The 27139-nt window shown below is 38.0% G+C and overlaps 1 protein-coding gene across 1 annotated transcript in view; it reads left to right on the forward strand.

Annotated features, from left to right (window-relative positions):
• LOC127456024 (protein unc-13 homolog C-like) overlaps positions 1-27139 on the forward strand; it is a 179410-nt gene that overhangs the window by 47388 nt on the left and 104883 nt on the right. Inside the window, exons 11-14 of the mRNA XM_051724298.1 lie at positions 2531-2694; positions 16222-16375; positions 18990-19058; positions 23704-23793. Coding sequence (XP_051580258.1) covers positions 2531-2694; positions 16222-16375; positions 18990-19058; positions 23704-23793 — 477 coding nt within the window. The remainder of the gene's footprint in view (positions 1-2530; positions 2695-16221; positions 16376-18989; positions 19059-23703; positions 23794-27139) is intronic.

The following is a 27139-nucleotide window of genomic DNA, read 5'->3' on the forward strand; positions in this document are numbered from 1 at the left end:
AGGGGTGCCGTATCATGGCTGACCCTGCACTCTGACCCCAGCTTAGCTGGGATATGTGAAAAAAAGAATTTCACTGTATATGTGTGATAAATAAATAAAATTATTAAAAAAAAATATATATATATATATATATTATTAATTATTATAATTAATTAATTATTATATCAAGTTCTGGCAGTCTCGTTAAAAAAAGTTTCACAGTCTCACTAATTTTTTACTGCTTGCAATGTATGTACATGCACCACAGGAGATGGAAGTCATGAAAATTTCCACCACAGCTTCATTTTTAGCACATTTCATATTCTGTATTATGGTTAATAGAATTCTGTGGGGGAAATGACGGTGATGAAAATGACAATTTAAACATTTTTGAATTAAAATGGTTGACTCATTTGTCTTGCTAAGGCTAATTTTTATAGCAAACATTTTATGTATACTAAATACTATTTTTTTTTTTTTTTTTTTTTACAAAATTACAGCTTAATTTGAAGTGATGCACAATAAAAAAATTGTGCTCACAAGTGATATTTACATTGATTTTTCTTTGTTTTCTTCAAGCAGCACTTGTCTCGTATTTCATTTCAAGCATGCTTAACTGACACTTTTGTTGACTTGATTGACAAGTACATTAAATAAATAAATAAACCTTTATTAAGGGCAAAATTGCTTGATGTGTTGGAAATGTGTGAAAATCTTTTTTCACACAATTTTTACATAATAAATATTGGAGTGGTTAATGTTTATTTCACTCTTTTTTCTGTTGTCATTGTTTTAAACATGTTATAATTTGTATTTCTTCAGGGTGCTCCCCAATAAACGGGGCTACTATGTTTGATTGTTCATATCTTAAAAATGCATAAAGGCATTTGCAAGAATTCTGGCATACTTCTACGACTTTTTGTAAACAATAAAATTACTGTGACGTCATCGTGAGCAACAACTTGCTACAAATAAATAAGTAAATTGTTTAGTTAAATTGTCAATGGCAGCAAACTTCTCTTTCACAATGTGACCCTGTTTTTTGGGGGGACCAAACTATTTACTTATTTTTTTGTAATATACTTAAGATGTTGCTCACAATGACGTCACAGTGACATAATTTTGTTGTCTACAAAAAGTCGTACAGTAGAAGTACGGCAAAAATCGTGCAAACACCTTTATGCATTTTTAAGATATGAGTAATCAAAAATAGTGGCTCCGTTTTTGGGGGGCCGCCCTGTATATGGATTTTCATAGTTCAGTTTTGAAAGTCTGAGTTTGGGACAAGGTTAAAACAAAATAAATTGTACATAAAAAGCATTTAAAAAGTTCCAAGAATACATGATGAAGTCCTAGTAAAAGGTTTTTAAGTCAGTTTTAAAGTGAGCATACAATACCATAAGTCATTATCAGCAAGAGAGAGAAAGTGCGTTCTTAACCTGGATTTAAAAACAGAGAGTGATTTAGCTGATCTGATGGCAGATTGTTCCAAAGTTTAGGCCCTGCTATGGCAAAAGCTCTATCACCCTTTTGTTTAAGTTTAGATCTGGGAATACAGAGCAAGTTCTGCTTTTCTGATCTCAGAGATCTAGATGGAGTGTATGTACTCAACATGTTCGAAAGATAAGATGGAGCAAGATCATGCAGTGATTTAAAAACCAGTATCAGAATCTTATATTTGCTTCTAAAATGAACAGGCATCCACTGTAAGGAAATGAATGTAATATGTTCACGTTTCTTGACGTGTCTCAAAAGTCTGGCGGCTGCATTTTGGACCCTTTACAAGTGTGCTAATGCTCTGGCATCGATTCCATAATAGAGAGAGTTACAGTAATCGAGCCCGGATAAAATGAACGCATGTATTACATTTTCAAAGTCCAAAGCAGATAAAATGGCTTTGTTTTTGCTAAAAGACGTAGCTTATAAAAACTGGATCTTATAAGCAAATTTTTAGATCCTTGTCCAATAAAAATCCAACATTTTTAACATTTGTTTTCGTATATCCCGACAGGGTAGTTGATTTTAGGCACAGACTCACTACATCACTAACTTGATTTTCATTTAAACACACTTCCCCCACTATTTTCATTAGTGTTATATACAAAAATATCTCATTCTCATTATCATAATGTGTTTGGATAAAACATACTCTATATCAAACATGTCATTTCAGTCATTCTTGAATATCCAAACATCTCTCCTAAACACTCCATCCATCTGTCAATGGTCAGATAAAAAGGTAGTTCCGCCTCAAACTCCATTAGTTGCATCAGAAGTTGAGATGTCGGGATGCAGTGTTTATAGTCTTCAGGAAATCAACCTACGAACGGCTTACTTACACTGTAGTTGTTGCTGCATATTAAACAGGGAGAGAAGAAAGTATTTTAATATTGAAAATAATTTACACAGTTGCTTTTAGCATTTCTAGTTTGTTATAATTTGTAAACCTGCTTCCACAATACATGCACTGTTGGTAAAATGAACTGCAGGATTAATGACCCCTAAGCAGAGTTAGCTCTTTATGAATCTTTTGTTCTTGTGACTGGTGCAGAATCTCTTCCATTACCTGACGGAGGTGAAGAACAACGGAGCGGTGAAGATTCCAGCGGTCAAAGGTGATGATGCGTGGAAGGTTTATTTTGATGACGTGTCTCAGGAGATAGTAGACGAGTTTGCGATGCGTTTTGGTGTGGAGTCCATCTACCAGGCCATGACGTGAGTAAAAAAATCTTACTTTCTCTGATGCCACTGTGTTTCTGCTCTCTTTTTGACTTTGTTCAGATGTGAAGTCATCTTGTATCCTCTAAAAATGGGCAGTAATGTACATTCTGCAGATTTAATAGTTTTAAGGTTGTGTCGGTGTAAAGTCATGGGGGAATTCAATGAGAATGATTACATTGTTTATTTACATGCACTTTCTGCATTGTTTTAGCTTCCGATTCTTAAAGGAATTACACAGATCAGGTAAAAGGTAAACAGAGCAAATAGTGCTGACATAGACAGGAGGGTTAATTGCCAAATAGAATGTAATTTACTCAAAGGGGTCATGTCATTTTGTATATTTTTTTTATAATTACATTATTACAGTACTGTGCAAAAATGTTAGGCACTTGTGAGAAATGCTGTTAAGTGAGAATGTTTTCAAAAATTATGCCATTAATTATTTTCATTTATCAATTAACTTCATACAAAGTGCAGTAAACGTAAAAATAAGTAAATAATTGGTGTCACCACCCTTTGCCTTTAAAACAGCACCACTTTTCTTAGGTACACTTGCACACAATTTGTCAAGGTTGTTGGTATATTTTGTGAAATATGTCCCTGTGACTTTTGCACAGTACTGTAAATGTCTAAAAAAAACAACATTTAATCCTTGATAATTATTTTTTTAAATTATTATTTATTTTATTTTATTTTAGCCACTGAATGGGGATTTTAAATGAATAGTATTGCACACTGTATTCTACATACACACTGTGTGTCCTGTATTATTGTGTTGCGCTGGTATTTAACGCTTGTATCTGGCACTCGTGCTGCTGAAAGATGATGCTTGACATTTTTTTTGTATTTTGACTGACGCTTATTGGGCTACAACAGGAATTTTTGAAAGCCTTGTTTTGCATTGAATCTCCACGAGTCTACCGATGACTTACAGTATGATCGTATGTGAACATGATGGCTTTATAAATCATACTGTTTTGCCAGAGTGACTGAAGTCTCCAATGAAAAACTCTCACCCTTAGCTATTCCTCTCTCTCTCTCTCTCTCTCTCAGTTGGCCATTTGGAGGGAAGTCATTAATTTGGGCCCCTGATGTGTGGCACTCCACTCTAAAGGGTCCTTACCCTTAGTTTCTACCTCTTTATCTCTCTGTCTATCTCTACCTGTTTCTAGGCTTACTGTACTATAGGGTTTTATAATCTCAAAAAGAAATATGCGGGTCATTTTTCACCCCAAAATCAAAAGAAACAAATAAGAAAATATATTTTGCATAAAGAAAATTTTATTTTTATGACCATTATGATTGTGACTTTATTTTCATGAGCACAATTTTTCCTAAAATTCTCATTTCGGCAATGCAAAAATATCTTATGGTTTTAACAGTCTTTTTATTTATTTATTTATTTATTTAATTTTATCCCCTTTTCTCGCAGTTTGGAATGCCCAATTCCCATTACTTAGTAGGTCCTCATGGTGGCGCGGTTACTCACAGGACAAGTCTCAGTTGCCTCCACTTCTGAGACAGGCAATCCACGCATCTTATCACGTGGCTCATTGTGCATGACACCGCGGAGACTCCCAGCACATGGAGACTCATGCTACTCTCCGCGATCCACGCACAACTTACCACGTGCCCCATTGTGAGCGAGAACCACTAATCGCGACCACAAGGAGGTTACCCCATGTGACTCTACCCTCACTAGCAACCGGGCCAATTTAGTTGCTTAGGAGACCTGGCTAGAGTCACTCAGCACACCCTGGATTCAAACTCACGACTACAGTCAGCATCAGTACTCGCTGAGCTACCCAGGCCCCCAGTTTTAACAGTCTTAAAGTAAACACCAGAGCTCTCTGTCTAAATGTTGACTGATCAAATTACATGATTTTAATACAAAAAGAAGCTCTAAGCTGACACTGTATTTTTATACTGCATATAAACACACATTTTACACAGCTCTGCACACTTTAAACATGCTTTAAACCATCTGAGCTTGATTAAAAGTTAACTACTTGCCACACTGGCCAATGGCAATAGGAAAATGTATAGCCATTTTATCAGCCATGAAACTGTATTGTGCATTATTTTTTATTACAAATATACAGGGTTGGGAGGGTTACTTTTGAAATGTATTCCACTACAGATTACAGAATACATGCTGTAAAATGTAATTTGTAACATATTCTGTTAGATTACTCAAGGTCAGTAATGTAATCTAAATACTTTGGATTACTTCTTCAGCACTGGTAGATTTTTTCACTTGTTTTGACAATAAAAACTCTGCCAGTACAGTAAGACAAAATACACATGTTAAAAATACATTCTCTGAAAACCATAAATATCTTATGCAGTGTTGTTTCTAAAACAAGATCAATCTAATTGATCTTGTTTTAAGGATTTTTAGATATTCTGACAGGAAAACAATACAAAAAATATTATCAAGAATATGATTTTTGCCCTAATATCAAAGGTCTTACTAGAAAAAACTAAATTATGATCCAACGTGAACTTTCTGGTATGTGTCTGGTATCATGTGCATGTAAAATGGCTAGAAATAGCATTTTAGCTGAGCGTAAAGCTGACAATTAACACAAGGTTTATTTCTATTTCTTCTGCTCCAAACTTACTTCAAACGTACTTCTCTGTCTGCTCGTATGAATGTAACACATCATAAGAAAATGTTTCACCGCTGTTCAAATGCACTTTGGATCACATCATTTATATGTATAAATGTTTTCCATCTGAAAGGACTAAATATTAAATGAAACAAATGACAAAATGAAAGTAATCTCTTCAGTAATCAAAATACTTTTTGAATGTAACTATTCTAATTACCAATGATTTCAATTGTAACTGTAGTGGAATACAATTACTAATATTTTGTATTTTAAATACGTAATCCCGTTACATGTATTCTGTTACTCCCCAACCCTACAAATATCCTAATGACAATGGGATTATTTTTGCTGTTTTATTTTTGTTGTAATATATATATAGAGAGAGAGAGAGAGAGAGAGAGAGAGAGAGAGAGAGAGAGGACTGTGCTAAAGTTTCAGGCACTTGTGAAAAATATTACATAGTGAGGATGTCTTCAAAAATAATGCCATAAATAGTTATCATTGATCAATTAATGTCATGCAAAGTCCAGTAAACATGAAAAATCTAACTCAATATTTGGTGTGGCCACCTTTGCCTTAAAAACAACACTAATTCTCCTAGGTACACCTGGACACAGTTTTTCTTTGTTGTTGGCAGATAGGATGTTCCAAGCTTCTTGTAGAATTCACCACAGATATGTTTAGGTTGTCTCAGTTGCTTCTGTCTCTTCATGTAATCCCAGACTGACTCGATGCTCAGTGGGGGCTCTGTGGGTGCCATGCTATTTGTTGCAGGGCTCCCTGTTCTTCTATTCTATTTTATTGGCAAAAGGAATGTTTAGGAGTCTAAAATGTATATTTCCTATTTACACACTAAAGATGAAGATATACAGTAAATAACCATCTTAAAACAAATGTTTTTGTGAAACATCTTATGTGCCTAAGACTTTTGCACAGTACTATATATATATATATATATATATATATATATATATATATATATATATATATATATATTAGGGCTGTCAATCGATAATTTTTTTTAATCAAATTAATTACATGGTGTCCCAATTAATTAATCACAACTGCAAATACAAATATTTGCTGAGAAAGCCCCTAACAATAATAACAATAATTCAGTACATAATGATGAAATAATTATCTTTAAATATAAAAATTATATATATATAATATATATATATATATATATATATTATATATATATATATATATACACACAGTATATATTACAGTATATATTATATATACGTGTATGTATGTATATATATATATATATATATATATTTATATATATATATAATAAAAATATTCTGATAATTAAAGTGCATTACATACTTGTGGCAGAAGAGTTAAGCATTGATAAGACAATACAAAAAGTGGCTTTAGAATACAATGTATTGTTTATTACCATATTATTGAACATAGGTCAATCATTGGCATACAGTTCACAGCAATTTTGCAATTGAATTTATGAATCAGTTCGAGATTTATTATTTGTGCTTTTCTAAGGACCCGTCAATGTACACCTGCGTCAGACAGATGCTTGTGTAGAGTCTTGGGTGCGTTGCGTCATAAACATACCATTTTTAGGTCGCTGTGTCAAGTTAAATATAGTTTAATACTTAGAAAAACACATCCTGAGATCCCTTAGTTCGGATTTGCACTCCATCAAGTGTTTTGAACGCAAGAATGTAACGCATGTTCGTGTTGTCCTGCCTGCTGAAGGGTTGTTTTGTTCTCTGTATAAACTGCGCGTTGCCCATACAGCTGAAGTTTCGCTTACTGCCCACTGGAGTAAACAGGTGGTACTACAAGCTTGCATTTCTCATATACCGCATATTTTAGGGCTGTCGATTTAATGCGTTAATTCAGTGCGATTAATTGTATTAAAAATAACGCGCTAAAAAAAAAAAAAAAAAAAAATCTCACAAAATCCTGACATATACCTGTCACAGAACCTCACAAAAATGTTCAGACACATCGTGATTTTCTTATATTTATATTTTGCTAGATTAATGTGAGGAATTTTCCACATATTGGAGTTCTGGATAAAAACTATTGCCGTTTTAAATAAACTTCTGATGGTAAATTTCGACTGAGGTAAAAGTGTGAATCAGTACAGAATTTATTCTGTTGACAGTTTGAATGTCTTTGATTTGAATCACTCATATCACTTACATTAGTAAGTGAGGGTCAGATTATCATTCTTATAATTACAATTTAAACCTTGTAATATCACTGTTCCTAATAAAGTCAGTTGGCAGGTAAACCTTTCTTTATGTATTCACCAAAGCCATTTTTTACTCCCATTTGGCATTTGGCAAGTGTTAATTTTGGATTCTGCCCCTGAGTATTTCTTGCTGACCCAAAGAGACTCTCTGTTCTGCTGTTCAGTTTATTTCTAACTCTTAAAACATCAACTGATTTGTGGTTCTGTTTTAGTTTAATGGATATTGATTAATTTAATAAATTATAGTCTTCCAGCAATGAATGTCTGATAAGTACTGAGCCACTGAATCAGAGGAATCGACCAAAATGATTTGATCTAGACTTAATTATACACCTCCAGATGCACATATTATGTTTTCATCATACATTAAGTAGTTTATAGTTTCATATTATGTATGAAACATTGTGTGTGTTTTAATTAATCTCTTAAAGTCTACTATTAATGTATGCACACATTGAAAGCTGTTTTCACATGTGTATTTGTTGCAATTGCATCTGGTCTCCTTTGAAGGTTTAACTTAAAACAGAGATTATCATATCCAGAATGCCACTGCACTTTTTCCTAAAGCTACAGGATCTTCATGTTTGTCCTTATGACCTTTTCTCATCCCTGTAATCATAAACAAAGTCATATGATCGTTCCTGATGTTACTAGAGATGCAGCACATGGTTTCTACCATTCAGCGATTTCTATTGCTGAAGGGGGAATAATGATTTCAGAGTGAAATCATCGGCCATCAGCAGTACGTTCATTCAGAACACACATTACAATTAGCTGAAGACTCTTTGGAGCTTTCTAAAAGAAGCTTTGTGCATAAAGACTAGGCATTGGAATGATAAGGAATTTAATGATTCTGGTTCTTATTCCAAGTCCTTGTGATGATTCTGGTTCCTTAACGATTCCATTAAGAATTCTGCAAAAGTACTTTAAGCTAAATTAGTCTTAATTAACTTATTTAATTTGTCATAATTAAAAGCTTAACTTTTTGCTAAACAAAAATGGTAAATATAAATTATTTTGTTTTACTCTTTGGTATGTATATACACCAATGAGCCAAAACATTATGACCACCTGCCTAATATGCCGATGGTCCTCCACGTGCCATCAAAACAGTGCCAGCCCACCGAGGCATGGACTTTACATGACCACTGAAGGTGTCCTGTGGTATCTGGCACCAAGACATTAGCAGCAGATCCTTCAAGTCTTATAAGTTGCGAGGTGGAGCCTCCATGGATCGGACTTGTTGTCCAGCACATCCCACAGATACTCAATCGGATTGAGATCTGGGGAATTTGGAGGCCTGGGCAACACCTTGAACTCTTCATCATGTTCCTCAAACTATTCCTGAACAATGTCTGCAGTGTGGCAGGGCACATTATCCTGCTGAAAGAGGCCACTGCCATCAGGGAATACCATTGCCATGAAGGGGTGTACCTGGTCTGCAACAATGTTTAGGAAGGTGGCACATATCAAATTGATGTCCACATGAATGGCCGGACCCAGGGATCCCCAGCAGAACATTGCCCAGAGCATCACACTCCCTCCACAGTGCATCCTGGTGCCATCACATCCCCAGGTAAACGGCACACACTCGCATGCCCTCGCTTGCATGCCCATTGCAGGTGCTTTTGACGGTGGACAGAGGTCATCATGGGCACTCTGACCAGTCATTAAACTTTTCTGTGACTTCCAAATCAAATCAAATCACTTTATTGTCACACAGCCATATACACAAGTGCAATGGTGTGCGAAATGCTTGGGTGCAGTTCCGATCAACATAGCAGTCGTGACAGTGATGAGACATATATCAATTTACAATAACGTCAAATTAACACAGCACAATTTAAACATCTGATATACACATAATTACACTCAACAATATACAAATAATAACATACACTGTACAGTATACAATACGCACTATATAGATACACATTATTCAATAAAAATAAAAAATAAAAATATATAAAAAAGTATATATAGTATATATAGAATGTACAGTATTGTACTGTATTGACAGTCAGGCTGTCAGTTGATAGTCAGTTGTTAAGAGAGAATATAATATAATAATAATATAATTTATGACAGTCCGGTGTGAGATATAAGAGTAAGAGTAATAAAGTAAGGGTAATAAAGTAAGGGTAATAAAGTGCAGTGCTGATGTATTTTGATCGTGGGAGATGAAGTGTTCAGAAGTCTGATTGCTTGGGGGAAGAAGCTGTCATGGAGTCGGCTGGTGCGGGTCCTGATGCTGCGATACCGCCTACCTGATGGTAGCAGTGAGAACAGCCCATGGCTCGGGTGGCTGGAGTCTCTGATGATCCTCTGAGCTTTTTTCACAAACTGCCTTGTATATATTTCCTGGAGGGAGGGAAGCTCACCTCCAATGATGTGTCTGGCAGTTCGCACCACCCTTTGCAGTGCTTTGCGGTTGTGGGCGGTGCTATTGCCGTACCAGGCAGAGATGCAGCCAGTCAGGATGCTCTCTACAGTGCAGGTGTAGAACCGTGTGAGGATGTGGCGGTTCATTCCAAACTTCCTCAGCCGTCTCAGGAAGAAGAGGCGCTGATGAGCCTTCTTCACAATGACTTCAGTGTGGATGGACCATGTGAGTTCCTCAGTGATGTGGACACCCAGGAACTTGAAGCTGCTGACTCTCTCCACTGGTGCTCCATTGATGGTGATGGGACTGTGTTCTCTGTCTTTTCTTCTGAAGTCCACCACAAGCTCCTTTGTCTTACTGACGTTGAGGGAGAGGTTGTGCTTCTGACACCAGTGTGTCAGAGTGTGCACCTCCTCTCTGTAGGCTGTTTCATCATTGTCAGTGATCAGACCTACCACCGTCGTGTCATCAGCAAACTTAATGATGGCATTGGAGCTATGTGTTGCCACACAGTCATGTGTGTACAAGGAATACAGTAGTGGGCTGAGAACACAGCCCTGCGGGGCTCCAGTGTTGAGGGTCAGTGATGAGGAGATGTTGCTGCCTATTCTAACCACCTGGCGTCTGCTTGACAGGAAGTCCAGGATCCAGCTGCACAGCGAGCTGTTTAAGCCCAGAGCCCGGAGTTTCTCATCTAGCTTGGAGGGCACTATGGTGTTGAATGCTGAGCTGTAGTCTACAAACAGCATTCTCACATAAGTGTTCTTTTTTTCCAGGTGGGATAGAGCAGTGTTTATTGTAGATGCAATGGCATCATCAGTGGAGCGGTTGTTGCGGTAAGCAAACTGCAACGGGTCAAGAGAGAGAGGCAGCACAGAGCAGATGTAATCTCTGATTAGTCTCTCAAAGCATTTGCTGATGATGGGGGTCAGAGCAACAGGATGCCAGTCATTTAAGCAAGTTATTTTTGATTGCTTTGGAACAGGCACAATGGTCGATGTTTTAAAGCATGTGGGGACTACAGACAAAGAGAGGGAAAGGTTGAAAATGTCTGTAAAAACACCAGCCAGCTGGTTCGCACACGCTCTGATGACGCGGCCCGGAATGCCGTCTGGGCCCGCGGCTTTGCGGATATTCACCTGTCGGAAGGATCGTGTTACATCCGCTACAGAGACGGAGAGTAAACTAACCTCTGTAGCTTCAGCCGCGAGAGCTCTCTCCGCGAGGTCGGTGTTATTTCCCTCAAAACGAGCATAAAAAGTATTTAGCTCATCCGGGAGAGAGGCAGCGGTGTTCATGGTGGAGTTTTTATTCCCTTTAAAGTCCGTGATGATGTTAATTCCCTGCCACATGCTTCTAGAGTTGGTGGTGTTAAACTGTCCTTCAATCTTGCTCCTGTACTGGCGTTTTGCGGTTTTTCGGAGGGCATAACTGGTTTGTTTATGCTCCTCCACGTTCCCGGAATTAAAAGCGTAGGTCCGCACATTAAGTGCCACGCGAACATCGTTATTTATCCATGGTTTCTGATTCGGATAGATCCGTATTGTTCTGGTCAGAACCACATCCTCCACGCACTTTTTGATGAAACACATTACGCTATCAGCGTAAAGCTCGATGTCGTCATCAGAGGCGGACCGGAACATCTCCCAGTCCGTGTGATCAAAACAGTCTTGTAGCATGGAATCTGATTGGTCTGACCAGCACTGGATCATTCTGAGGGTGGGTGCTTCCTGTTTCAGTTTCTGCCTGTAAGCGGGCAGAAGCAGAATGGAAGAGTGGTCCAATTTGCCAAATGGTGGGCGGGGGAGGGATTTGTAGCCATCCCGGAAGGGAGAGTAGCAATGGTCCAAAACCCGGTCCCCTCGTGTGTTGAAAATAATGTGCTGGTGGTATTTTGGTGCGACTGATTTTAAACTGGCTTTATTAAAGTCCCCGGTCACAATGAACGTGGCCTCAGGGTGCGCGGTTTCCTGCTCACTTATACTCCCATACAGTTCCTTGAGTGCCCGGTCTGTGTCGGCTTGTTGGGGAATGTACACAGCTGTGATAATGACCACTGTGAATTCTCTCGGTAGCCAGAATGGTCGACACAGAAGCATAAGAAATTCCAGATCAGGAGAACAGAAAGACTTGATGGAATGTACATTCCTCTGATCACACCAGGATTTGTTGATCATAAAACATACATCACCTCCTCTGCTTTTACCTAAGAGGTCTTTCGCTCTGTCCGCTCGGTGCACAGAGAACCCCGTGGGTTCAATGGCTGAGTCTGGAATCTCCGCAGACATCCAAGTTTCCGTAAGGCAGATTATGCAGCAGTCCCTTGTATCTCGTTGGAAAGAGATCCACGCTTTCAGCTCGCAGAGCTTGTTATCCAGAGACTGAACATTTGCCAGTAGAATAGGGGGTAGCGGGGGTCAATTTGCGCGGCGTCTTACTCTGATGAGAACGCCGGCTCTGTTTCCCCTTTTCCTTTTGCGTTTCCGTGGCCATGCTGCCCAGACAAAGGGCTCCGCTTGCGTGTTTGTAAACAGCGGGTCGGCATTGAGAAATTTGAAGTCCAGTTTACGGTGTGAAATTGCTGAACCAATGTCCAAAAGTGTTTGTCTGTCATAGACAATAAGGCAGACAACATCCAAGACAAAAAACATAAGAATTGTGAACAAAACAAACAAAACACTACTGTGTTGTGTCGGAGCTCGCAACGCAGCAGCCATACTCGGCGCCATCTTGAGTCCAAAACTTGTGCCACAGTAAACCTTCTGTCGGTTCGGACCAAACGGGATAACCTTTGTTGCTCTCGCCCATTGATGAGCATTGGGCTCCTAACACCCTGTCGCCAGTTTGTGATTTGTCCCTCTAACGGACCACTGTCGGCAGATACTCACCATTGCTGACCGTGAGCACTCCATAAGCCTTGCCGTTTCAGAGATGCTCTTACCCAAAAGTCTGGCCATAACAATTTGGCCTTTGTCAAAGTCACTCAGGTCTTTACTACTGACAATTTCTCCTGCATTCAACACGTTGACTATGAGAACTGATTCTTCGCTTACCATCTAATCTACCCAGACCTTGACATGTGGCCTTGTTAGGGGAAGATCATCGTCATTCGCTTTACCTGTGAGTGGTCATAATGTTTTGGCTCATCTGTGTATATATATATATTATTTTGTTAAATTTCCATTTATTAGATACCTTGCACACTGGCAACGCAAGTATACAGTATCTACCACGATATAAAAGGTTCAAATTGGAGCCTTTCTATTCGGAATAAGAATACACACAGGACACGTTCGTGCATTCAAAACAACAAGGTGCAGCACAGCGGAAAGGAACATACATTTTTTAACTTAAATTGTTTTTAATTTGACAAGTCTTAAAAATGTGATGCTCATGGCCCAAGATGCTGTAAAATGGTCAAAAGATGTCCGTTTAGCGCTTGTTTGCAATGCAATTAAAACAAAATAGCACAGATTGTGTGAATGACCCCTAATGAAGATACATATACAATATCACAGCAACTCGTTTCCAGGCGATATTACAGATATTGATATTACTTGGGAATTAAAGACCCGTATTGGAGAGAGTCACATAAAGGTTAAACAAGACAGCAGCTATAGAGAAAAGTCAATACTCTCAGTTAGATCTTATTTCCCTTTACAGTGGAGCTCCATGGACCACTGGAGCAGCAAGAAAGGATTTTAAAAATGAGGATAAAGCAAATGGTTCTAGGAGAAAGGAAAGGAAGCTGTTACCAGGCAACAGGAAGTCAACATCATCCATCAGTTATCATTTATTCTGATTTAGCCAGGAGCATCTTTCAATCAAATCTGCAACAGAAAGATGGAAATAGAGAGCGAGGAGGGGATAACTCTTCACCTTTTCTTGCAGGCATAATAATTCTTCATTCCCTGTGTGTCATGATGAGGGGCGTTCAGGCTCAGAGGTCACGCTATCAAAACTAATAGGATCCAAATCAATGTCTGCAGGCACAGGCGTTGAAATCCGTTCTACCCGCCCAGCACCGGTCTCATATCACCACAACACACAGCTTCATCTTCTCGCATTTAAACACTTTAAATCAGTGCTTCTCAAAGCTGAAAAGCGGAGCTTGTATATTTAGTTAAAAACTGAGGAACAAGTTGAAATGCTTAAGTTGTATTTAACCTGGAATATTCTTTTAATGGCATCTCTTCTAAATAGCCAGTTGACTCTCCCTGCATTTCAAATGGCATAAATGAGGCCTTCAGAGGGCACTTTGAAGGGAGAATAATCATGACAGTCAGGCTGTAAATCGTTTCAAACAAAATTTCCAAATAAAATTAGCGTGTTCTTACACTAATCATGCATAATAAGCTGACAACACATGCGGTCATGTAAACCACATTCCTTTATCGGTGTAAAGGCCATAAACAGCTTATGAATAACCCGATCGACACAGGTAGATTTTTTCCCCATTACGCCAATTTCATGTGCCATATAAATACCTTACCCCCTGTTCTTACTGGCTCATCCAGTGTGCGCACATGTTGAGCGCATGCCTCTTCACGGTTTGACATCAAATATAGAGAATAAATCGATTATTTCAAATGTCATGAAAATGAGGATTTCTTGCCTTGCCAGATTTTTTAAATAACCTGATTTTAGAGAGTAATCAGCGTATTGGTGTGCATGTAAACGAACTCACTGACATAAAAAGTGAATTCCACATGACTGTTATTTTTGAGCCCCAAACCTTTCAGCCCTTCAAAGCTCTCATGGTAGACGGTCTTCAAAGGGAAAAGGGCATAGGGATGATAATTCTGACTGGAACTCTCTGTCAGTGGGAGTGGCTTAAATTAGTGGGTATGGTTTCAGTCAGGGGGTGTGATTTTTGTCAGGGGTGTGGTTTCAGGAAGTGAGTGTTAAGTGGGTATGGTTTCATACAGTGGGTGTGGTTTAAGTGGGTATAGTTTTAGTCATTTGGTCCGTATTAAGTCTGTGGGTGTGGTTTCAGACACTGGATGTAGTTTAAGTGGGTGTGGTTTTAGTTAGCAGGTGTGGCTTAAGGCAGTTTATCCCTAATAAATGTGTAAATGCTCAACATCTAGGTATGTATTTGTGTATAAATGTACATACACAAGCACAGCTTGCATTTAAGTTATATTTAGCAGAGTGCACAGAAACTGTGACACAGGAATTTCTTTTCTCTGTGACTATCACAATAATGACTTCAAGTTCAGGATCTATCTACTATTCTGTGTGCTTTGTCAATAGAGTTGAATTGAGATGTTTGATGAAAATTCATTCCATCTAAAGGCAGAACTCAAGTTTGTTTCTCTGCTCTTTTTTAGTCTACACTTTTTTTTTTTTTTACATTTATACCTGATAATTTACCACGAGGAGAGATTTTTTTTATATATATATATATATATATAGACTATTAGTTTATGTATAGCATTCAACAAGACAAATATAACTGAATTGTATTTGTGTCTCAACAGTACACGTGTGAGATGCTGTATTGCTCTGAGCTCTGTGTGTGTGTGTGTGTGTGTGTGTGTGTGTGTGTGTGTGTGTAGTTTTTTTGTATAAGCCCTGCAGGCCGGGTGCTATTTTTAGTGATGTGCTGTCTCTCTTCTCTTCTTCTCCTCTTAAATCTTTCTTTAATGAATCTCTTACATTGGCCAACGTTACCGCACAATTTCCTGTGCTGCCCTGCAGCTGAACACGAGAACAGAACTGTGTTTTGGTGTCTGTTAATTCTGACTATAGCAGATATATCACACAGCATGTTTTATATCTGCATATCTTAATGTTAATCTGCATGTGTGACATGTCCTCATTTATTTTCTTTTATGATGAGAATATAGATAGCTGCCAAAAAAGGCAATATTTTAAGCCATCACTGGCGCACTTTCTAGACAAATTGTAAGGCAGCATCACGTTCTTTACCGAGAAGGCAGTCCCATAAGCGACAAACTTACTGAGAAAAAAAATCCTATATGTAGGACATGTTTATAAATACATTTTATTTGATACTAAAAATCAAGGTTCCATGACTTGTTAGCATGCTAATGTAGCCAATGTAGGCAGTAAACAGTGAGGTAGCTCAGTCAATTTTGGAACAGTGCTAATGTCTGTATTCTAAAGTAACTTTTCATTGTTGATGTTGTAATTTTGGTGCACACTTCTAATCTAAAGGGAAAGATATTTTTATGATTGTTTTTTGATTGTTAAACTGCTTATGAGTGCTAAACAAGTTTTAATGACTAAATCCAACATCTGCTTCTCTCCTCTTCTGTCTTTTTCAGTCATTTCTCGTGTCTCTCATCAAAGTACATGTGTCCCGGCGTTCCCGCGGTGATGAGTAACCTGCTTGCCAACATTAATGCCTATTTCGCTCACACTACCACGGCAACCACCAATATCTCTGCCTCCGACCGTTTCGCTGCATCTAACTTTGGGGTTAGTCAGTTTCACTGCTATGGGATGGATAAGTTGATGGATAGATGGATGAATGAATAAATTAATAAATACATGAATTTATAGATGATTTCATAGATGATTGAATGAATGGATGGATGGATGTTTTTATGAATACATTGATAAACAAACAAACAACTAAGTGAAGGACTGAATGAACTAACAAATTAAGGAACATATACAGTATATGAATGGATGATCAAATAAATAAACAGACAGACAAGTGGATGATTGCAGAAATGAATGGATGAATGACTGAATGAATAAACGGCTGAATGAATGAAGGAAAGATCGACTGAACGAATTCACAGATGGCTGGACGATTAAACGAACAAAAGCAGACATATTCATTACATGCATGAATAAATAAATGAATGCATGAATTAATGGGTTGAATGAATGAATAGATGGTTATATAGATGGTTGGATGAATGATTAATAGATGGATGATTACATTAATGAATGAATGAATGAATGAATGAATGGGGTTAATGAATACATACTTTAGATGGATATACAGGTGCATCTCAATAAATTAGAATGTCGTGGAAAAGTTCATTTATTTCAGTAATTCAACTCAAATTGTGAAACTCGTGTATTAAATAAATTCAATGCACACAGACTGAAGTAGTTTAAGTCTTTGGTTCTTTTAATTGTGATGATTTTGGCTCACATTTAACAAAAACCCACCAATTCACTATCTCAAAAAATTAGAATACATCATAAGACCAATAAAAAAAACATTTTTAGTGAATTGTTGGTCTTCTGGAAAGTATGTTCATTTACTGTATATGTACTCAGTACTTGGTAGGGGCTCCTTTTGCTTTAATTACTGCCTCAATTCGGCGTGGCATGGAGGTGATCAGTTTGTGGCACTGCTGAGGTGGTATGGAAGCCCAGGTTTCTTTGACAGTGGCCTTCAGCTCATCTGCATTTTTTGGTCTCTTGTTTCTCATTTTCCTCTTGACAATACCCCATAGATTCTCTATGGGGTTCAGGTCTGGTGAGTTTGCTGGCCAGTCAAGCACACCAACACCATGGTCATTTAACCAACTTTTGGTGCTTTTGGCAGTGTGGGCAGGTGCCAAATCCTGCTGGAAAATGAAATCAGCATCTTTAAAAAGCTGGTCAGCAGAAGGAAGCCTGAAGTGCTCCAAAATTTCTTGGTAAACGGGTGCAGTGACTTTGGTTTTCAAAAAACACAATGGACCAACACCAGCAGATGACATTGCACCCCAAATCATCACAGACTGTGGAAACTTAACACTGGACTTCAAGCAACTTGGGCTATGAGCTTCTCCACCCTTCCTCCAGACTCTAGGACCTTGGTTTCCAAATGAAATACAAAACTTGCTCTCATCTGAAAAGAGGACTTTGGAACACTGGGCAACAGTCCAGTTCTTCTTCTCCTTAGCCCAGGTAAGATGCCTCTGACGTTGTCTGTGGTTCAGGAGTGGCTTGACAAGAGGAATACGACAACTGTAGCCAAATTCCTTGACATGTCTGTGTGTGGTGGCTCTTGATGCCTTGACCCCAGCCTCAGTCCATTCCTTGTGAAGTTCACCCAAATTCTTGAATCGATTTTGCTTGACAATCATAAGGCTGCGGTTCTCTCGGTTGGTTGTGCATCTTTTTCTTCCACACTTTTTCCTTCCACTCAACTTTCTGTTAACATGCTTGGATACAGCACTCTGTGAACAGCCAGCTTCTTTGGCAATGGATGTTTGTGGCTTACCCTCCTTGTGAAGGGTGTCAATGATTGTCTTCTGGACAACTGTCAGATCAGCAGTCTTCCCCATGATTGTGTAGCCTAGTGAACCAAACTGAGAGACCATTTTGAAGGCTCAGGAAACCTTTGCAGGTGTTTTGAGTTGATTAGCTGATTGGCATGTCACCATATTCTAATTTTTTGGTTAAAAGAACCAAAGACTTAAACTACTTCAGTCTGTGTGCATTGAATTTATTTAATACACGAGTTTCACAATATGAGTTGAATTACTGAAATAAATGAACTTTTCCACGACATTCTAATTTATTGAGATGCACCTGTATAAATGATTGTATGAATGGATGAATTAATTAGCAGGTTAATGGATGAATGAATGAGCTGGTTAATGGATGAATGAATGAGTGGATGCATTAATGGATATATAATTGATTGCATGAATGATTGCATGGATGGATGGATAGATGATTGCATGAATGAATGAACTGACAGATGATAGATAATTGCATTAATGAATGAGTGAATGGAAATACCATATAACTGGTTCATGAATGCATAGATGGATATATATAGATGACTGGATGAATGGTGAATAGAGGGGTGATTACTGAATGATTGAATGAATGAATGGATGAATGAAGTGAATGGATGGATGGATGGATGGATGGATGAAACAATTAGCTGACAGATTTATATATTATAGCATGAATGAATGAGTGAATGCATGACTGGATATACAGTATCATTAATTGCATGTATTGTATGAATGGATCAATGGATGGATGGATGATTTTATGAATTTAACAGTGAATGTATGAAAAGATGCATTTTTTGTGTTGATAATATTTAGTTTTTTAACTTTTTCTGCAGAGAGAGAAGTTTGTTAAACTCTTGGATCAGCTGCACAACTCTTTGAGGATCGATCTCTCCAAGTATCGAGTGAGTAAAGCAGCACTCACCCTCCATTCACCTCTCTTGATGTACTGTAAACGTACAGCTCGATCCTCAGGCCATACTGTGCTAGAGATAAATTCTCTATTTCACTGTGATTGAAAAGAAAAACTCTCTTCTATTATTCATCACAATGGAGATCATTTAACCTCTCCATCACTTTTAGTGATCCCCTACCTTAATTTAGGTTCAAATGCTTTACGAGCTCTTCAAGGAACAGAAAGAGGCATGCTCTTTCTTTTATGCACAGCGGTGATTTAAGAAAGTGTCTGAAAAAAAAATCAAAGATTGTGTTTGACTCATGATGCTCTTATTGCTTTTATACTAATTGCTGTGCCTCTCTAAATAAATAATAGCAGAAAATGTCTCTGAATCAGACAGAATTATTACTGGTCTTTCTTCTAAGAGGTTGTCTTGCAGTTGGGTAGAGGATTTTAGACTGTGACTGCAGACTTCGTTGGACATGGTGCGCTCCATCTATACAGCCTATCTTAGTCTGTGAGCTACACACACACACACACACACTTTCCATTGGCAGTCATCCAGGGAATTCTGTGCCCTTGTTACCTGCTGCTGTCTTCCCGTCAGCTTCGAGGCAACACATCCTGACAGTAATACACTGCATATCCATTGGGGCTCTGTGGATTTGACTGTAATGAAATTCTGAAGCAAAGTGAGTTTGGTTTTCCTTACAGCAGTGGATGGATTCGGCCGAGGCAGGTTTCGTTCCTCAGTAGCGTTTGTAGCACCGAGTCTTAATTAGACGAATTTTCACCGTAGGCTGCTTGGTTGTCTACATCACACTGTACAGTAGTTCTGTTCTATACACGTCTGGCAAGACTGACACAAAACCAAACTGGATCACACAAAGCTACATCACATTATAATCAACAAGGCCATCTACATTCTATACACAATGCATTGTGACGTGTTTTCAGTTGAAGGACACTCTTTCTTTCTATTTTTGTTGTGCTGCACAGCTACTGCACTGCACTTTGTTTACATTGGCTTATGCTGGTTTGGTGCTGGTCTAGGCTGGTTAATGCTAGTGTAGGCAGGTTTATGCTGGATGGAGTTGGTTTAGGCTGGTTAGTGCTGGTTTTGCTGGTCTAGGCTGGTTTATGATGGTTAGTTCTGGTCTAGGCAGGTTTATGCTGTTTGGAGTTTGTTTAGTGTGTTTGTGCTGGTTAGTGCTGATTTATGGTGGTATAGGCAGGTTTATGCATGTTGGTGCTGGTCTTGTTTAACCCACTAAACTAGACTTGTTTAGTGGGTTAAAACTGGTCTATGCTGTTTAGTGTTGGTTTATGCTAGTGTAAGCAGGTTTGTACTGTTTATGCAGGTTAGTGCTTGCTGGTCTAAGCAGGTTAGTGTTGGTTAATTCTGAATGGTGCTGGTTTATGCTGGTGTAGGCTGATTTCTGTGGGTTATTGCTGGTTATTGCTGTTCTAAGAAGGTTTATCCTGGTTTTAGCTGGTATATGCAGGTTAGTGCTGGTTTGTTGCTAGTCTAGGATGGTTTATGCTGGTTATCGCTGGTTTATGCAGGTCTAGTCGGGTTTATGCATGTTGGTGTTGGTCTAGTGTAAGCATGGTGTAAGCATGTTTGTACTGATTTATGCAGGTTATTTTTGGTTAATGCTGGTTATTGCTGTTTAAAGAAGGTTTATCCTGGTTTATACAGGTTAATGCTGGTTTCTGCTGGTCTAGATAGGTTGGTGCCGATTTTTTCTGGTGTAGGCTGGTTTCTGATGGTGTAGGCTGGTTTCTGTTGGTTATTGCTGGTTTATGCTGGTTAATGCTGTTTTAAGAAGGTTTATCTTGGTTTAGGCTGGTATATGCTGGTTAGTGCTGGTCCAAGATGGTTTATGCATTTTAGCGCTGGTTTATACATGTCTAGGCAGGTTTATGAATGTTGGTGCTTTGTCTAGGCTGGTTTATGTGGATTAATGCTGGTGTCTAGGCTGGTTTAGGATGATCTATGCTGGTCTAAGCTTGTTTAATGATGGTAAGTACTGGTCCAGTTGGAGGATCAGCAAAGCCATATTGTTCACCAGCAAAACTGGTGAAGCAGTTTTTTTTTTCTTCTGGAAATTCCAAATAACCAAGGAAGTCTTGCTGGTTAAGCTAGCTCAAAAGCATTTTTGGAACACCAGCACACCAGCATCCCATGCTGTGGTCACGAATTCAAAACACAACATGTGCTGGTGACCAGAAATGCAATTATTTTTTTTTATAAGTCGCATTGCAAAAAACACATATGCATCCGATTTATTCCGAAATGAAAATGCCAGATTTCATGTGATTTTTTTTTTTTTTTTTCTAGTGTGCACACTTTCATCCAAAAACTTTCATCCAAAGATCTGTGTCATTTGTGAGGGAAAACATCAGATTTGACTCACTTTCAACTGCAGTGTGAATGTAGCCTTTTAGAGCTAAAGCTAAGCTAAATAGATTTTACTGACATTCTAGAATATTTGCAAGTCTTTACTAAGGAATTTCATCAAGTTTTTTGGTTCTTTTCTCATTATTGTTGTTGACAAACAGCTCTACTACCCCATGACATTATGTGAATAATAAGCGAGCAGTGGTGAAAGAAAAGCCAAGAGTTACATCAGCTTATTCGCTCTGGCATCAATAAAACCGCAGCAAGCATTCCTCAGGTCTTCGCTGACAATTTCTCACATCTCTTTATGACTGCAGGAGTATTTCTTTACTCTCACAAAATGAAGACAACCCCATTACATAACTCAGTGACATTTTTCAACATGTTTTAGCTGCCATCAGCACAATCCAAAGATTAAGCCAATCCAAAATGACTTTATCCCACCACAAAATTCAAGCTTTTTCTCTGCACTCGTGTTACATGTTGGGGCCTCTAGTCATGCACAAGTGTGCCCGAGTACAGCATCCGTGCACACATGGCCTCTTTTTTTTTTTTTTTTCCATAAACACAGTGAAATAAACTGTATTCCTTCATGCTAGAGCGAGCAGGCTGATAGCTTTACAGCCCAGGAACACATTTTCTCTGTCTGTTGCAGGTTTTGCTCTGCTGCTAAATTATGATATATTTTTTCATTGGTGCTCATGACGATGGAACACATTTCGGTTACTAATATTTTCACATACAGGTAGTGCACACTGCATTATAAAGCTGATTTGTAAATGAAGATGGCTCATAGTGGCATCTATTCAACCAATTATATCTCTGCCAAACACCAGAAAGGGCATATGACATATAAACAGATGAAGCACCATTCATGTGTGGGCATTTGTCCACTGGCAAGGGTTGTTTCCGAAAACCAGGACCCAGTTGAGATCTCATATTCAATCAGTGCCCCATTAATATACACGAACACTGATCCCGCATCAGTAGGACTTTTAATTTAAGGATCCCGTGAAATATTGAAGGGCTTGTCCTTTCTAAAAATAGAAAATAACCTTTAAATAACCTTTTTTCCCCTTTTTCACCCAATTTGGAATGCCCAATTCCCAGAGCGTTTTTTTAAGTCCTCATGGTCGTGTAGTGATTTGCCTCAATCCGGGTGGCGGAGGATGAATCCCAGTTGCCTCCGTGTCTGAGACCATAAACCCGCGCATCTTATCACGTGGCTTGTTGAGTGCGTTGCCACGGAGACATAGCACGTGTGGCATCTGCGCTCAACTCACCACTCACCCCACTGACAACGAACCACATTATAGCGACCACAAGGAGGTGACCCCATGTGACTCTACCCTCCCTAGCAACCGGGCCAATTTGGTTGCTTAGGAGACCTGGCTGGAGTCACTCAGCCCTGGGATTTGAACTAGCGAACTAGCGATCTCCAGAGGTGGTAGCCAGTGTCTTTTACCACTGAGCTACCCAGACCCCCACCTGAATGCTTTTTAACCGAGTGCAGCTTTTGTGTCGCACGGCTCACGCCTGCAGCGTGGCTCTCACTTTATTTGACATGACTGGCAACCATACAGTGTGATTCCATTTCATCAGCATGGGTTTGCCAAAAATGCGGTTGTGATTTCTGAAAATTTACAGGTGTCAGTTAGGTTATAGAATATGGTTGTCACTCTCGTAAATAACCAAACTGTGTGTGAACGTATTAATCACTCAAATACAGGACTGACAACCGCATTCTGCTGATGTGTGAATGTGGCCATTGCTAGGCCATTGCTAGGCCACTGGTAGTATTAGGGGAAGGGGCATTCTCATTATAGGGCACATTTTATTGTCCAAAAATTGGGATATGCTCCTGTGAACATGATAAGTCATCAGAATGTTTTTCTCTATTGTCCTGAAAGTGACAAAAGTAAAAATGCTGTACTTTTTAAAAGTTTATATCTGCTAAAAGTTTATTTTGACACTTTTTGAAGCACACTAGCATACAGATGGCCTCAAAAATGAAAGACGTACAAAAAGCCACAAAGTGTAAATTCTGGTTTAATGGGGTCTTGTCAAACGTACAGATAGTTCTAATTTAATTCTAATTTTAAGTAGAACATTGTGACACACATTTATTGACCAAAACTATAGCCACATCTTTAATTATAATCTAAATGTATATTCTTCAGCGTCAAAGATACCATGAAAATTACATTGAAATGGAGTGCATCGTGTCATATTTCTTCTGTGTTTGCAGGATAATTTCCCAGCAGGAAATCCAGAAAGACTCCAGGACCTGAAATCAACCGTCGACCTGCTTACGAGCATCACCTTTTTCAGGATGAAGGTATAGCACACACACAGACACACACACACACGCCCGCACACACGCACACGCACACACACACACACACACACACACAAAATTATGCAAGCTCTGAAATAGAAATTAAAGCAGAGTGACTCATGATTCATACACATTTAAACACACACAAAACTCCTCATGCGACTTATACAGAGAGGAATTTTTCAAAACAAAAAATGCGAATGAAACCATCTCTGTTGCTTTCATAGGCACTCAGAATGCTGTGCAGTAGTTGTTCAGACTGAGAAAGCTTTTTACTAGAGACTGCAGGATTTTACTGCATTAAATAATAGAATAAATTAAACTGCAGATAAACAACTTCAGATATCAAATCTATCCAAAGACACACATTCAAACTTTCATGGATCAATAAATATTTTAAAATAATGATGATTATATAAAATAATAATTATGTGCATTACAGTAATGTGAATTACATTTTTAGTATTACAGTTATGAGAAAAGTTAGTGGTAATGAGAAATAATGTTTGGATGAAATATGACCAGGGCATGCTTTGTCAGATTTTGTGAGAATCACCCATGATAGTATATACTTTTACTCTACAGCAGTGATTCCCAACCGGGGTTACGTGTACCCCAGGGGGTGCGTAAGCAGGTTCCTGGGGGTATTCGAATAGAATTGGATTTTGCTATGTTGAACCTTACAGAATCAAAGGTATGATTTAAAATAAAATAATAAAAAAATAGTGATGGGGAAAAATATTGATTTTCCAATTAATCTTGATCTTCAGTTGAACAATTCCGATATCGATCGTTTACTCTATGTGAAGTTTGGCACTGAGATCTTTTCACTGCGTGTTGAGAGTAAAAGATTTGTTTGTGTTTGGGTCATTTGAAACGTGACAGCTGCACAGGTACCCATGGGCTCTGTACAGGAAACAGGAATTATTAGTTTATGTCCTGACTGAGTCTTGAGGTATGAGTCTTTCGTTCATGTGACAACAACATATTTATTTTCTTTATTTCTTTGTGAATATTTCGGTCATGTTGGTTCTTTTCTACAAGTATTAAATCTTGTAATAAAGAGTTAGTTAATGCTTTAAAATGTATCTGTATGATGGGAAAAATCATAAAGCAAGATGCCTTAAATTTAAGCCCAGTCCTAAACTGTTTATAATGGTTTACAACTTTCCTCTTCTCTTCGGAAAATATCATAGACTACAAACGCTATGAGGAAACCCCATGTTATTTACTTTTATTGTTATTGAACTGATTTTGAATAAACAGTAAGTTATTTTTCCTTCATGATGCACCCCTTGTATGAATTATGTCCTTCTTATGTATGTCCTTATTGTGAACTGTAGACCCAAATCAAGAATGCCTTATTGAAATGTCCTTTGAATTTACTGATAGTCATCTAAAACTTTTTTACTTTGATTTCACACTTGCCAGAAAATATCTTGTAAACACTTCCTGCATTAAATACATGAAAATAATTAATCATGATAATTCCTACGATTATAAAATGTCATTTATTGTCACACTGACATCAGCATACAAACATCTGCAACACACTGAACTATAATCGACTCAGATCCGAAGACCCAGTCGGCAGGTGAACTAATCAGTTATGTTTCCTGTAGGCTAGAGCCTATGCGGCTGTCATATGACGAATGAAATTACTTGAATAAAGATTTGTTATTTTGCTAAATGAGATTCAAAGATTCAAGTCTATAAAATGATCCGATCTTCCCATCACTACTTACCATTTTAGCTCTTGTTCTACAGTACATATCAATGTAAATAGTACAAATTATAAACAATATAAAGTATAAACAACAAACAGCGAATAAAACAAATGTATGCAATATAATATACAGGTATGCAATTTCAGACATCATATTTGTTGATGGAATACATGGCATTTTTACATTTTTAAATATTTGAAAAACGAATGATAAAATAACATTTGTAAAATTAATATTTCGTAATGTACCAAGTTAGGAGGTCCCTTGTATAATTAACAGCATTAGCTAAGACAATTTCTTTCATATGTCAGCAAAATGGACATTATAACTAAAATATACATGAAATAAAATTGATTACCATCATTAATAATAATCAATATTAGTGATAATGTTAAATGATATAGTCTTTGGTACACATCTTTAGTTTTGTGTCGATGAAGGTGCACTTCATCCTTACTGATGGTGTTGTGGTGGTACTTATGGCAAAAAAGTTTGGGAAACACTGCTCTACAGTTCTGAAATTCTGATATATTTCACTCATACATTCACAGCAGTACTGATACACATCTAGTGTTGATTGTCTCGGGTGCAAATGAGCTGCAAATCACAGCGTTCCTGATAACAATCCTGCATTGAAAGAGTTCCGATAAGTTTAACTTGAGCAGACACAGATAAAGGTGAATATGACAAAGAATATTCCCAGATTGCTTTCAAATGTGTTACACTTCATCAGACTGCGTTTCTCTAATGAATTTTTTTTCACCAGCCCTGCAGGGTTTGAAGGATTCCTCATTTGTTTGCATGAAATAAAAAATCTCTATGCTTTTGAAATACGTACTTGAAGTCAAATTTATTTGGGCACAATGACAAGTTTTGGCTTGTCTCTTGGTGTCTCGTGGCAATAAAAAGTGTCTAAAAGTCAAGTCAAGTCATTTTTATTTGTATAGCGCTTTTCACAACACACATCGTTTCAAAGCAGCTTTACAGATAATCATGCTTTAACAGAAAATGAAACTAATATCTATAAAGTCTTAGAGTCATCATTGTGTTATTGTAAATTGTGTATAAAAATAAATTATTAAATAGTTAAATAATCATTTAAAACATGTAGCTTACCTCTATGTGAGAGAATACAGGCCTTTTGTGTGTTTTCTCTTTGTCGGGGAGCCGTGTCTGTGTCAGGAAATATATTCAGAGTGAATATGTGCGTAGAATCAAACTAAAAGAGCTGTTGGTTGCTCTAGGGTGAATATTACAAACTTTTTTGTCCTCGTAGATGCACTCAACATTCTAACATAGCAGCGGTGGGCCTCTTTGATTTCAGTGAGCTAAATTCTCTGTAGTGCAGTTAGCATGCATTTTAATATAAGACAGGCTATTAAAATTGCAGGTCAATACTAGTTGTAAAAAAGCCCTCATATCCAATACAGAGAATAAACAATTATTGATTTTTTTCCCCTCGCTTTTCCCTTGCAGATCATTTACAAAGACAACCACACGTCTTTTAGTTTTGTCAGATTCAGTCCCTTCTGGGAAACTCAGGCACTGACTTAGATCAAAAACATGCTGTATGCAAGTTGCAAACGCACACATGAATTCTTGGCCAATTCATTGCAAGC

The sequence above is a fragment of the Myxocyprinus asiaticus genome, chromosome 18 (genome assembly GCF_019703515.2).
Source record: "Myxocyprinus asiaticus isolate MX2 ecotype Aquarium Trade chromosome 18, UBuf_Myxa_2, whole genome shotgun sequence".
NCBI lineage: Eukaryota > Metazoa > Chordata > Actinopteri > Cypriniformes > Catostomidae > Myxocyprinus > Myxocyprinus asiaticus.